The sequence below is a fragment of the Trachypithecus francoisi genome, unplaced genomic scaffold, assembly GCF_009764315.1.
Source record: "Trachypithecus francoisi isolate TF-2019V2 unplaced genomic scaffold, Tfra_2.0 Lachesis_group10, whole genome shotgun sequence".
In the NCBI taxonomy this organism is placed as follows: Eukaryota; Metazoa; Chordata; class Mammalia; order Primates; family Cercopithecidae; genus Trachypithecus; species Trachypithecus francoisi.
This window is the reverse complement of record NW_022681455.1, coordinates 24,956,051-24,969,466: the sequence shown is the minus strand read 5'-3', so window position 1 is coordinate 24,969,466 and position 13,416 is coordinate 24,956,051. Positions and strand designations below refer to the sequence as shown.

The window sequence follows — 13,416 nt, the reverse complement described above, 5'->3', positions numbered from 1 at the left end:
ACATATACCCCGGGGCTTTGAAAATCCACCCTAGTAGGTTTCTTCAAGACTGAACAGGTACTTTGGCTGCTAGAAACTCCACGTGGCATTATGAACAATTGGATAGGATGAGAGAGATATGAAGGAGAGAACTTAAGCATCATAAAATGTTCCATGAAAAAGCTCAGGTGAAAAAAGAATGAGGGTCACTGCAGTGGAGCGATTTCAAAAGCAAGTGGAAAGCTGAGTGTTAATGGCAGGAGGTCCAGGAGACAGACAATGAGAACTGTGTGGTGAGGAGAGGGTAGTTGGAAAGCTCGGAGGCTGCTTGTTTGGAAACTGGTCAGGACTTGAGAATGTGATGAGCATGTTGATCAGAGAAGCTGAGTATAGGTGGAAATAAAGTAAAAAAAAAAAAAAAAAATCTGGGAGTACTTTAAGAATTTTTTAAAGGAGAAGGTTTCCTTTTTTAAATTCCAGTGCTTATGTTAGAATAGTTAGGAATGCTGGATTGAATTGACTATACATTATAATCTCAACCATGAAAAATTGTTTAAAAAGGTCTAGAAGTCATTTTTAAGTGGTTTTTTTTTTTTTTTTTTTTTTGAGACAGAGTCTTGCTCTGTCACCCAGGCTGGAGTGCAGTGGCACGATCTCGGCTCACTGCAACCTCCGCCTCCCAGGTTCAAGCGATTCTCCTGCCTCAGCCTTCCAGGTAGCTGGGACTACAGGTGTGCAACACCATGCCTGGCTAATTTTTGTATTTTTAGTAGAGATGGATTTTCACTATTTTTTTTTTTTTTTTTTTTTGAGACGGAGTCTCGCTCTGTCGCCCGGGCTGGAGTGCAGTGGCCGGATCTCAGCTCACTGCAAGCTCCGCCTCCCAGGTTTACACCATTCTCCTGCCTCAGCCTCCCGAGTAGCTGGGACTACAGGCGCCCGCCACCTCACCCAGCTAGTTTTGTTTGTTTTTTTTTTTTTTGTATTTTTTAGTAGAGACGGGGTTTCACCATGTTAGCTAGGATGGTCTCGATCTCCTGACCTCGTGATCCGCCCGTCTCGGCCTCCCAAAGTGCTGGGATTACAGGCTTGAGCCACCGCGCTCGGCCGGATTTTCACTATGTTGGCCAAGATGGCCTCGAACTCCTGACCTCAAATGATACGCCCGCCTCGGCCTCCCAAAGTGTTGGGATTATAGGCGTGAGCCACTGTGCCCAGCCAAGATTTAATCAGAAGGCTTTTTTCTGCTTATATTTTTCTGAATTTTGAAGTGTCTATATTTTTCTGTACTTATAATTGGATTAAAAAGAAAAAACTTCCTTTTTTTTTTTTTTTTTTTGAGACAGAGTCTCACTCTGTCACCCAGGCTGGAGTGCAGTGGCTGGTCTCGGCTTACTGCAACATCTGCTGCCCAGGTTCAAGTGATTCTCCTGCCTCAGCCTCCTGAGTAGCTGAGATTACAGGCACCTGCCACCACGCCCGACTAATTTTTGTATTTTTAGTAGAGATGGGGTTTCACCATATTGGTCAGGCTGGTTTTGAATTCCTGACCTCATGATCCACCCGCCTCTGCCTCCCGAAGTGCTGGGATTACGGGCGTGAGCCACTGTGCCTGTCCTGAAAAAACTTTCAATTTCAATTTTAATTAAAATAATTAAAAGTAATCTGAAAGTATTAGAGATTAGCCATGTTCTTTATTCATATCAGTAAATATTAACATAATTTACCCTCTTTTATATTGCCAAGTCATTTACTTCCTGGTTTATACAGATGGAACTCTCTGAAATCAAGGTCTATTAAAAATCTTTTGGCTCATGAGTTCTTTGAGGTTGGTTTTGTTAAAAGATAACTATTCAAATAGGTGAAATTGTGAATTGTTTAGATATAAAATGAACATGTGTTAGAGATTTTATTCTACTCATTAATCACTGAAAGAACTAGATTATAATTATCCTACAAGAAAACCTGAAGAAGAGGCACATTCATAGGTTAAAAAATATATTGAAATGAGTGTGCAAATAGAGGCAAAACTGGGTTTCCAGTGAGGAAAGGAGGGAGTTCAGTTGAAGCTCTAGCAGACAGGAGAATTTACATGTCTATAGACAAGAATTATTTTACATTTTTATCATTTTTATGACCTATAACTTATAGAGTTGTAAAAATAGCTCAAATACAAGAATGACTAGAGTCAGATAACCTGGAGGGGTATCCAGTAGATAATGTTTTTTATTTATTTTTATCTTCTTTTAATTTTTTGAGACAGGGTCTCACTTTGTCACCCAGGCTGGAGTGGAGCGGCGTCATCTCAGCTCACTGCAGCTTCGACCTCCTGGGCTCAAGCAGTCCTCCCAACTCAGCCCTACAAGGTAGCTGGGACTACAGGCACATGCTGCCATACCCGGCTGATTTTTATATTTTTGGTAGAGACGGGATTTCGCCATGTTGCCCAGGTTGGTCTCAAACTCCTGAGCTCAAGCGATCTGCCTGCCTTGGCCTCCCAAAATGCTAGCATTACATATGTGAGCCACCTTGCCCCACTGATAACATGCTGCTTTCCACTGAAATACAAATTGTCCTCTAAAGTACATTAGATTTGTAGACAATCTCTGAATCACTGTTCATAAAAATTAGATGCATAGCATAATAAGAAATCATTTACTCAAGCCCAATACACTGTGCACAACTGTTATCCCAATTACTTGAGAGGTGGAGGTAGGAGAATTGCTTGAGCCTACAAGTTAGAGACCAGCCTGGGCAACACAGTGAGAACCCATCTCTTAAAACAAAAAGAAAGAAAAGAAACATTATTTCATTCTGATGCACTGCAAAGTTTGGAATTGATGACAGAAACTAAGATCTCTTCTCTCACCAAAAAAATATGTAAAATAGTTCAATTAGGTAAAGGTATGTAGAAAATTCAGTGGGGAAAGAATAGTATTTTCAACAAATGGTGTTAGGACAACTGGATATTTACATGCAAAAGAACGAATTTAGACCCCTGTCTCATACCTTATTTTTAAAATATTAACTCAAAATGGACCAACGATCTCAATATATGAGTTAAAACTATAAAAGACATGGAAGAAAACTCCGCATAAATCTTTGTAAACTTGGGCTAGGCAATTATTTCTTAGTACATCAAAAGCATAGCAATAAAATAGAAAAATGGTAAATTTGAATTAATCAAAAGTAGAAACTTTTGTATTTCAGATGACAACATCAAAAAAGTAAAGCTTTCTTGAGGGAATAAATATACCATAAAATGGGATAAATATACCATAAATATTATATACTGAATATATAAATAACTCTTACAACTTACTAATAAAAAGACAACCCAACTCAAACATGGGCAAAGGATCTGAATAGAATTTCTCCAAAGATCGTAGAAGAATGGCCAAGAAGCACATGAAAAGATGCTCAGCACCATTAATCTTTAGGGCAATGCAAGTCAAAACCACAATGAGATACCACTTCACATCTACTAGATGGCTAGAATAAAAACTTAAAACAGATAATAAGTGTTAGTAAGGATGCAGAGAAATTGGAACTCTCATACACTGCTGGTGGGAATGTGAGATGTTGCGGCCACTTTGGTTTGTTTTTGTTTTTTGTTTTTTGAGAGACAGGGTCTTGTTCCGCACCCAGGTCAAAATGCCGTGGTGCAGCATGGCTTACTGCAGCCTTAAACTCCTGGGCTCCAGTGATTCTGTCACCTCAGCCTCCGGGGTATCTGGGACCACAATGCCCAGCTAATTTTTTTATTTTTATTTTTGTAGAGATAGAGTCTCACCCTGTTGCCCAGCCTGGTCTCAAACTCCTGGGCTTAAAGAATCCTCCCGCTTTGGACTCCTAAAATGCTGGGATTATAGGTGTGAACAATTATGGTTGGCCCCAGTGTAGCTGCTTTGGAAGACAGTCTTGCATTTCCTCAAAATGTTAAATGTAGAGTTACCATATGACCCAGGAATTCCACTTTTGGGTATTTACACAAGAGAAAGAAAACATGTCCATATAGAAACTTGTACATGAATATTCATAACAGTACTATGCATAAAATAGTGCTGTCAAATAGGACATCTAGGAAAAATAAATCAAGATCAGATTTGTAGAGGATAAAGGACATTTTTTTGCAACTGTGTTTTCCAGTGGACAAGACTAGAGAAATCACCTAAAACAAGTTGTTTTAAAATAAATGAGTAGAGAACATAGAAACAAGAGCCATTTGAAACTTTTGCTGACGAGGCCCAGGTTAACTTGAAGGCTGAAATGGGTGATGCCGTGCTCATGGCTTCCCATAGAGGATTCATTTTTGTTTGGAGGGGTTTGTCAGAGAGGACCTCGTGTCCTGATGACTTAGTGAGGAGTTCTGTGGTGGAGGTTGTGGGTGGATTTCTGAATAGTGAAGGGAAGAATTGGCATGTGATTCCAACCTGGAGAGGAAGCATGGTGGAAAAGTGAATGTTTTAGAGAAGAGCAGGATGAGGGTTTTCTTCTCCTTCAGCCATTTCTGGCTTAGTGACCTTGGCCCAAAGTGCCTTAATTTCTTTGACCACTGTCTACCTTAATTCTTTATTTCAACTTGGCAATAATTTTTCAGGACTTGATAAAACTAAAAAAAAAATTCAATTCAATTCATCCTATGGGATTTGCAAAGGCCCCAGTATAAAATATTATGGACACGTAACATTACTGCAGCCCTGGTTTGCAGTAATTCTGAATTTCATGCTATTCTTAGAGAGCACAGATTCAATGAACAGCTTAATCCGTAGCACTCACTTCACAAATCTGGATACCTGAAAATTCAATTAAATTAAACATCTTAAAATTATATAGTAGACCCACTACCTGATTTTTTAAATGTTGTTTAATTGGTTTCCCTTAGTTTGATCAATACAGCTTAATTTCATCATTTCGTCTTTTTTTTTTTTTTTTTTGCCTTGGTTCTGGAAATTTAGTTGCAGAAGGTTTCACCAGTTGCCTAGTAAATATCTGGAACCCAGTGGGGGCTCGGCTACTATTAGTAGTGATATAAATGATCACACTTCCAAGCACAAAATGTATGCCATATCCTTACTGACTTTTCTCAACTGTAGAAAAGAGTAGTTGTTTTTTCAATTAGTACCAATGGCCCCCTCTCTGATTTACATCTGAATTATAGCTTTTCTTTCTGTGGGTTTCTCACTGCTCATGGCCCCTGTGGGTCTTCTATATTCTTAGTCTAAGAGTTTTACTTTCCTGGCCCCACACAGTTATTGACTAAAAGTCTCAGAAGATATTTTATTATCATAATATGAGACTTCGGCACAAACTGTTTAGTTCAAAAACTTTAACTTGGCTAACTCTGTAACTTTAAGTTATCAGTTATACATAATGAATAAAATGAATAAAGATGACTTACTCTAGAAGCCTGTTTACTATTGAATTATTTGATTGTCTTCAATTGTTGCTTTAGTGATTGGCTTAGCTTGTGCTGCTGTAACAAAATACCATTGTAGTAGTCCATTCTTACACTGCTATAAAGACATACCCAAGACTGGTTAATTAATAAAGGAAAGAGGTTTAATTAACTCACAGTTTGGCATGGCTGGGGAGACCTCAGGGAACTTACAGTCATGGCAGCAGATAAGAGAGCAAGCAGGGGAAATGCCAGATGCTTATAAAACCACCAGATCTTGTGAGAACTCACTATCACAAGAACAGCATGGGGGAAACTCTTCCCATGATCCAGTTACCTCCATCTGGTCTCTCCCTTGACACGTGGGGATTATAATTCAAGATGAGATTTGGGTGGGGGCACAAAGCCTAGCCATATCAACCATGAACTGGGTGGCTTAAACAACAGACATTTATATCTCACAGTACTACAGTCTGGAGGTCTGAGATCAGGATGCCAGCAGGGTTGGGTTCTTGGTGAGGGTTTCTTGATTTATAGGTAGTCATCTTTTTGCTGTGTCCTTACAAAGAGGAAAGAGAACTAGCTAGCTCTCTCTCCTCTACGTGTAAGGGCACCAATCCTATTTATGAAGGCTTTACCCTCATAATCTAATTACTTCCCAAAGGCCCTACCTCCAAATACTATCACATTGAGGGTTAGGATTTCAACAGATGAATTTTGGGGGGTGGAAGGTGGTGTGGGGCAGAAACATTCAGTCCATTGAACTCATCAGTTTAGGGGCTACTATAATTACTTTCTCATTCTTTGAGTGTTTGTGTGTGTTCACCTATACTAATTGTCCAACCCACAGTTGCCTTATATTTCTAATAGCAAAGAGAGTGCTTGAGAGAGATGGTCTAGAGTTCCAGAGTTTTGCAATATTATTCATGGTTTTTCAAACATTACTGAAGCTAATTTATGAAAAAGGTTGGTAACACTGAGTTGCTTGAAGAGTTGAACAGTTTTTTTTTTCTTTTTTTCATAACAATTTATCCTTGTAATTGATCTCATAGGTTCTAATGCCTTCCCATAGTCTTCCTCCAGCAAGCCTGGAGCTCAGCTCAGCCACCGTGGAGAAAAGCCCAGTGCTCACAGTCACCCTGGGGAGTACAGAGCACAGCATCCCAACACCTCCCACTAGCACAGCCCCCTCTGAGTCCACCCCATCTGAGCTGCCCATATCTCCTACCACTGCTCCCCGGACAGGTAACTTTTAAAAAATACAATTTCAAGAAATGTACTGAAGATAGGCTGTAGAATTTGGTAGTGACAACTTTTAAAGTTTACTCATTCCCTCCAGGCACATTTTTGAGCATCTATCATGTGCCAGAAACGTTCTGCATACTGGGAATAAAAAGATGAATAAGACATTGTCTTTTCCCTCAGGGACTCCATAGTCCAAGAGAGGAGACTGACAGGTAAAGAGGTGGTTCTGATACAATGTGGTAAGTGCTGTGAGAGGCTGCTGTGGGAGCAGGGGGGCACCCTGATCCACTAGGAGGGTCCAGGGATGCCTTTCCAGAGGAGGCGATGCTAGGATAGAGTGAGCCAGCAAAGATGGCATTGGTCTGTTGTTCAGGTGGAGGGAGCAACATGTGTAGTAACAATAGTGATCATTGTATCTCCTGAGCACTTACAGAGTGCCAGGCAATATGCTCAGTGCTTCCCAACCATCATCTCTCATTCATTGCCTGTGCAAGAAAACAGAAGTACAAGAGCTCATGGGGGCCGGGCGCGGTGGCTCAAGCCTGTAATCCCAGCACTTTGGGAGGCCGAGACGGGCGGATCACGAGGTCAGGAGATCGAGACCATCCTGGCTAACATGGTGAAACCCCGTCTCTACTAAAAAAAAAATACAAAAAACTAGCCGGGCGACATGGCGGGCGCCTGTAGTCCCAGCTGCTTGGGAGGCTGAGGCAGGAGAATGGCGTAAACCCAGGAGGCGGAGCTTGCAGTGAGCTGAGACCCGGCCACTGCACTCCAGCCTGGGCGGCAGAGCGAGACTCCGTCTCAAAAAAAAAAAAAAAAAAAAGAGCTCATGGGACATTTCAGAAGAAGTGTAAGGGATTCAGTATGGCTGGAACTGGATTGGTAAGCAGGACAAGAACTGGAATGATCATGTATTTTGTGCTGAAGATTCTGCACTTTACTGGATAGGTATAGAGAATCCCTGAATGGTTTTAAGCAGGAAAGCAAAATGATCAGATTTGTATTAAGAAATAGTGTGGGATGAGCGCAGTGGCTCACACCTGTAATCCCAGCCCTTTGGGAAGCCCAGGCAAGTAGATCATGAGGTCAGGAGTTCGAGACCAGCCTGGCCAACATGGTGAAACCCCATCTGTACTAAAAATACAAAACAATTAGCTGGGCATGGTGGCACACACCTGTAATCCCAGCTACTTGGGAGGTTGAGGCAGGAGAATTGCTTGAACCTGGGAGGCAGAGATTGCAGTTAGCTGAGATCGCTCCACTGCACTCCAGCCTGGGCAACAGAGCAAGACTGTCTTGAAAAAAGTAAAAAACGAATAAAAAAGGGCTGGGTGCAGTGGCTTATGCCTATAATCCCAGCACTTTGGGAGGCTGAGGCGGGAGAATCCTGAGGTCAGGAGATCGAGACCATCCTGGCTAACACAGTGAAACCCCATCTCTACTAAAAATACAAAAAATTAGCCAGACGTGGTGGTGGGCACCTGTAGTCCCAGCTACTCAGGAGGCTGAAGCAGGAGAATGGCGCAAACCCAGGAGGTGGAGCTTGCAGTGAGCCGAGATCGCGCCACTGCACTCCAGCCTGGGTGACAGAGCAAGACTCCATCCCAAGAAAAAAAAAAAAGGAAAAAAAAGAAAATAGTGTGGAGTTGACTAGAGGCAACAAGATCCATGAAAAGGCTACGGTGAGTGATTGCAGAGATGGAGGGAAGGAACCAGATTTAGGAGACAGGAAGGGAACAGATTCACAAGGATTTGATGAGTGAATGAATGAATGTAAGGATGTGAAGGAAGAGGACGCTAAGACATATGAAAATACAGAATTAAAATTAGATGAGCGGTTGGGCTGAAGATAAAGGATTGCGAGTCATCAGTGTGGAGGTGATAGTTGGAGATATGGGGAACATAGGAGATCATCCAGGGAGAGAGGAGGGTGAGCTGAGGAGAGTCCTGAGGACTGGAACTTTGGGGACATCATTATATAAGGAACTGAAAGTGCAGAAGGAGTCTGCAAAACTGATTGGGTAGTTGTGCCAGAGAGGTGGGAGATAAAGAGGAAAGCTAGAGGGAGAGAGTTCTATCGAGGAGGGAATACTTATCCATCTACCCTTCTAAGTTCTAGGCTAGTGCCCCATAACAAAAGATAGATTCACAAGAGAAAAAACAAAAACAAAAACAAGTTTATAACTACATCTTACCTACATGTGGGAGATACCCAGGGAAATGAGGAAATCTCAAAGAGGTTTATTACATTGTATAAGCTTATATTATATAAGCCTGGAACTCTGGCTTATATAGCATCTTGAACTAAAACAAGGAAAGAAGATTGTGGGGAAGGCAAGTGGCCAAAGGTGCCCAGAATAAGTAAAGTAAGCAAGAGTGAGGTTTATCATGCGGATTTGTCAGGACCTTCTCTATTGATGTGGATCTCTTGGAATTTAGTCACCCTTCTCTTCCTAGTATAGAAGGAGAGATACCCTTACAAATGGAGATTTCCTTTATAGATATAAATTTCCCTTACAAAGGAGTAACTTGTACTCTGTTTTCAGAGCTCCTCTTGGTCTGGTGTTTCTTTAAAAAAACAAAAACAAAAACAAAAAAACAAAAAAACACAGAGCTCAACATAATCCTTATATAATAGAGTTATAGTTGCAGTGGCATATTCTAGTTTCTTATAGTCTGTGAACCAAAAGTATCTGAGAGGTCTCAACCAATTTAGAAAGTTTATTTTGCCAAGGTTAAGGACTCACCAGTGACACAGCCTCAGGAGGTCCTGACGACATGTACCCAAGGTGGTCAGAGTACAGCTTGTTTTTTTTTTGTTTGTTTTCAGAGGGTGTCTTGCTTCGTGGCCAGGCTGGAGTATGGTGGCGTGATGTTGGCTCACTGCAACCTCTGCCTCTGAGGTTCAAGCGATTTTCCTGCCTCAGCTTCCTAAGTAGCTGGGATTACAGGAACCCACTACCATGCCCGGCTAATTTTTATATTTTTAGTAGAGACGGGGTTTCTCTGTGGTGGCCAGCCTGGTCTTGAACTTCTGACTTCAAGTGATCCACCTGCGTTAGCCTCCCAAAGTACTGGGATTACAGGTGTGAGCCACTGTGCCTGGCCACCTTGGTTTTATACATTTTAGGGAGACATAAGACATCAATCAGTGTGTGTGAGATGTACATTGGTTCGGTCCAGAAAGGCATGACAACTGGAAGGGGGTCTTTCAGGTCACAGGTAGATAAGAGACAAATATTGCATTGAGTCTTTGATCAGTCTTTCACTGAATACACAATTTACTTGTGAGAGGCGGTAGAGGAATAGTCACTTATGCCTTGTCTGGCTCAGTGAATCTGTATTTTTCCGTAAACAATAGGGCAGAGGAAGCAATTAGATATGCATTTGTCTCAGGTGAGCAGAGGGATGACTGAGTTCTGTCCTTTTCCCCACCCCTTGTACCTGTAAAGATAAGCTATTGATTTATACTGCCAGGGTGAAATTCAACAAAACTGTTTTAGGGCAAAGATCTTGAGGCCCACAAGGAATTTCTTTGTGGGCAAATTATAAGGGAGGCATGTAGCTTTTTTTTTTTTTTTTTTTTAATCTTTGTAGGTATTTGTTTAGGAATACAATGAGGGGTGCAGGTTTGCCTGACACAGTTCCCAGCTTGACTTTTCCCTTTGGCTTAGTGATTTGGGGGTCCTGAGATTTATTTCCCTTTCACAAATCATATTTTGGGGTGGCATGTCATGGTCTCCTGTAGTTCTAAAAAGGAAGACGTATCAAAAATCCATGTGTTGCAGAGGTCATGGTGAGGATTGCAAAGCTTCCATTAGATTTTCCAATAAGGAAGCTATTAGAATATGCAAGACCTAAGGGTCATGTTTCCTGAGCTTTTCTGTGGGCAATGTATTTTGGAGATTACTCTCTCTAACTTTTGTATTTACTTTGATCGTGAGCTTCCATAGAGAGAAAGATAATAGTGGAAGAGAAGATGTGTAGTATATGGATAAAGAAACTGGCCTGGGAGTTTGGCCCAGGATCTTTGCATTTTAATAGAACCTACTGCATACAGTTGTAATGAGGATTAAATGAACTGATCATTTTAAAGCCCTTGGGGCAATGCCTAGCACACTTAAATCTGATATATAAGTGTTTGTTGAAATACATACATTTAAATTAATTAAATATTGGTGGACCTATTGCTAATTACCATATAGCTTTGGACAACTTTGCTTTTCTAGGATTTAATTTCCCCGTCTACAACATGATAGGTTTGGGTCCTTTCTAGGTCTACAGTTGCTGACTTTCAGGATCAAGAGTTAGTGAAAATGACAAGAGAGGAGCCAGCAAAGCCACTGAGAGCCCCTGCAGCTGATCTAGGAGGCACTTGAGGGACTGAGGACTGAGAGAAGGGGAGTGGATTAAATGAACAACCTGTCTGACATCTCCTCACAGCTGATCCCTCTGGAGAGCACCTAGCTTTTTTTTTAAATCTGCTTTTCTCTGTGTAGTACCTGGACATATCACAATATATTTTACAAGTGAAACTAATGTCCAGTGGAGTCAAACCAATAGAATTTATGAATATATCAATGTATTCTGGTTATAGAGAAAGTAAACAAGTATTGTTCTGAATGCTTACTTGGTGGCTAAGCACTTTTGATAAGACTTAATGTTCCTGCTGCTTAAGTTAAAATAGGCTTTTTATATTGAGGGTGACTGGATTTTGTCTTGGAAAGGTTCCAAATACAAGGTCATTAGCAGTAATTCATGAGGCTACTATCAGAACTGAGTGGAGTGTGACTAATGAGACAGAAACACTTAGGATTACACTCAATCTTTTTATAACTAAAAATAGTTCACACCAGGGAGTCAAGAAAAGCTGGTAGCAAGGGAGAAAATGGACCCAATCCACAATTGCGTGAAAGCTGTTTCACGCAACTCTTGTCACCCAATACATTGCTCAGTCAATTTGAATCGTTATTTTTGTCACAGTGCCAACTCATATTTGTGGTTTAAAACCCTGCCCTATAATACAGTGTACAGTTCAATTTCTAACCAGAGGAAAAACGTGCCTTAGCTAAAATCTTACGTAGAACTATTACAAAAACATATCCTATTTTAACTTACGGATACTGAAAACAGATCTAGTGTAGAGCAGTAATATAACACATTATATTATATAATTGCATGTATTATTTCTAATTAACTTTTAGTGAAAGAACTTATGGTATCGGCTGGAGATAACCTAATTATAACTTTACCGGACAATGAAGTTGAACTGAAGGCCTTTGTTGTGCCAGCGCCACCTGCAGGTGAGAGTTTAACCTTCCTTCCTGACCACTAGGAACTGGAGTGTTCTTCCCTAGCAGGTCCTTACAGACTATTTACAATGCCGATTCTTTTTCACAACATTGCACGACGTCACAAACAAAGGTGGAAGACAAGGCTTTGATTATCCTTAAGCATCAAAATTTGTTGAAACAGTTTAAAATGGAGTAAGAATCTAGGAACTTAAGTACAGTATGTATCATTTAATTGATCAGGATGGAAAGTCATACATTTCTGATGATACAAAGCAGATCAGGAGAGGTTGCCACGTACCAGTTCTTGACCTGTGATAACCCATAGAACCTGGGAAGATTCCACCGGGATGAGAGGGAAGTGGCGTTCACCTGTAGGTTTGTTTGCAGATACTGTGGCGTTGACAATCACGGTTCTGAGGTTCTCAGGATGCCTCACACTAGCTGCTCAAAAAATTGTATTCAAAATGCTGTTTCTTCTACTTGTCCAGTGCTCTACTATTCAGTAAGCATTTGACCTGGGACCTGTGGCCTGTCAAATGCATTGTTCTTAAGGTGTTTGACTATTTCTCATTCTGCTTCGGCTTAGTTCTTTAATTCATTTTTTTCTCCATCACGTATTGGTCAAAATTTTATACACAGAGATGATAATATTTGGCATTTGCATTTTAATCCTTTGAGATGAGGTATCTTATATTTTAACTATTAATATCTGAAGCTGGGAGACAGTTTCATCTTAACATAGACATGTTTATACTCTGTTTTTGTGTCCTTAAATAAACTCCTACAACAGATCAAATGAATTGAAATGTCCTTGCCTTTTGTTAAAAAGAGAAAAGCACAGTGGATTATACTATGTTAAAACTGATGTGGATAGTCAGATGCAGCCCCCTAGAAAAAAACTCATCAAATACTAACGGTTAAATTAGGGAGGTTTTGTTTTTTTAACTTGATACATTTTAAAAATTTCCTGGCCGGGCGCGGTGGCTCAAGCCTGTAATCCCAGCACTTTGGGAGGCCGAGACGGGCGGATCACGAGGTCAGGAGATCGAGACCATCCTGGCTAACACGGTGAAACCCCGTCTCTACTAAAAAAATACAAAAAATTAGCCGGGCGAGATGGCGGGCGCCTGTAGTCCCAGCTACTCGGGAGGCTGAGGCGAGAGAATGGCGTAAACCCGGGAGGCGGAGCTTGCAGTGAGCTGAGATCCGGCCACTGCACTCCAGCCTGGGCGACAGAGCGAGACTCCGTCTCAAAAAAAAAAAAAAAAAAAAAAAAAATTTCCTGTAAGTTGTGTGTTTTTATAACAAAAAAGAAATGTTACATTAAGAAGATACGTGTTATTCTTTACTTGGCTGTTAGTTGTAAGTCAAGTTCATAAGATGATAGCAAGAGCGAGGGGATAAAAACAAACTCAAAAAATATATATATAGAAATTTAAAAAAAAAGAAAGCTGAGTTGAGTGTATCTAAGGTAATCTGCACTGGTGATTTAAAGAC

At 40.9% G+C, this 13,416-nt stretch overlaps 1 protein-coding gene across 9 annotated transcripts in view; it reads left to right on the top strand.

Annotated features, from left to right (window-relative positions):
- Positions 1 to 13,416, top strand: part of KIAA0319 (KIAA0319 ortholog) — a 101,285-nt gene that overhangs the window by 48,249 nt on the left and 39,620 nt on the right. For 8 of the 9 annotated variants that reach the window (XM_033216380.1, XM_033216388.1, XM_033216384.1 and 5 more), the window contains 2 exons: positions 6,430 to 6,622; positions 11,830 to 11,928. In XM_033216380.1, the coding sequence (XP_033072271.1) occupies positions 6,430 to 6,622; positions 11,830 to 11,928 (292 nt within the window). The remainder of the gene's footprint in view (positions 1 to 6,429; positions 6,623 to 11,829; positions 11,929 to 13,416) is intronic. The other variant, XM_033216389.1, reaches the window with a different exon arrangement.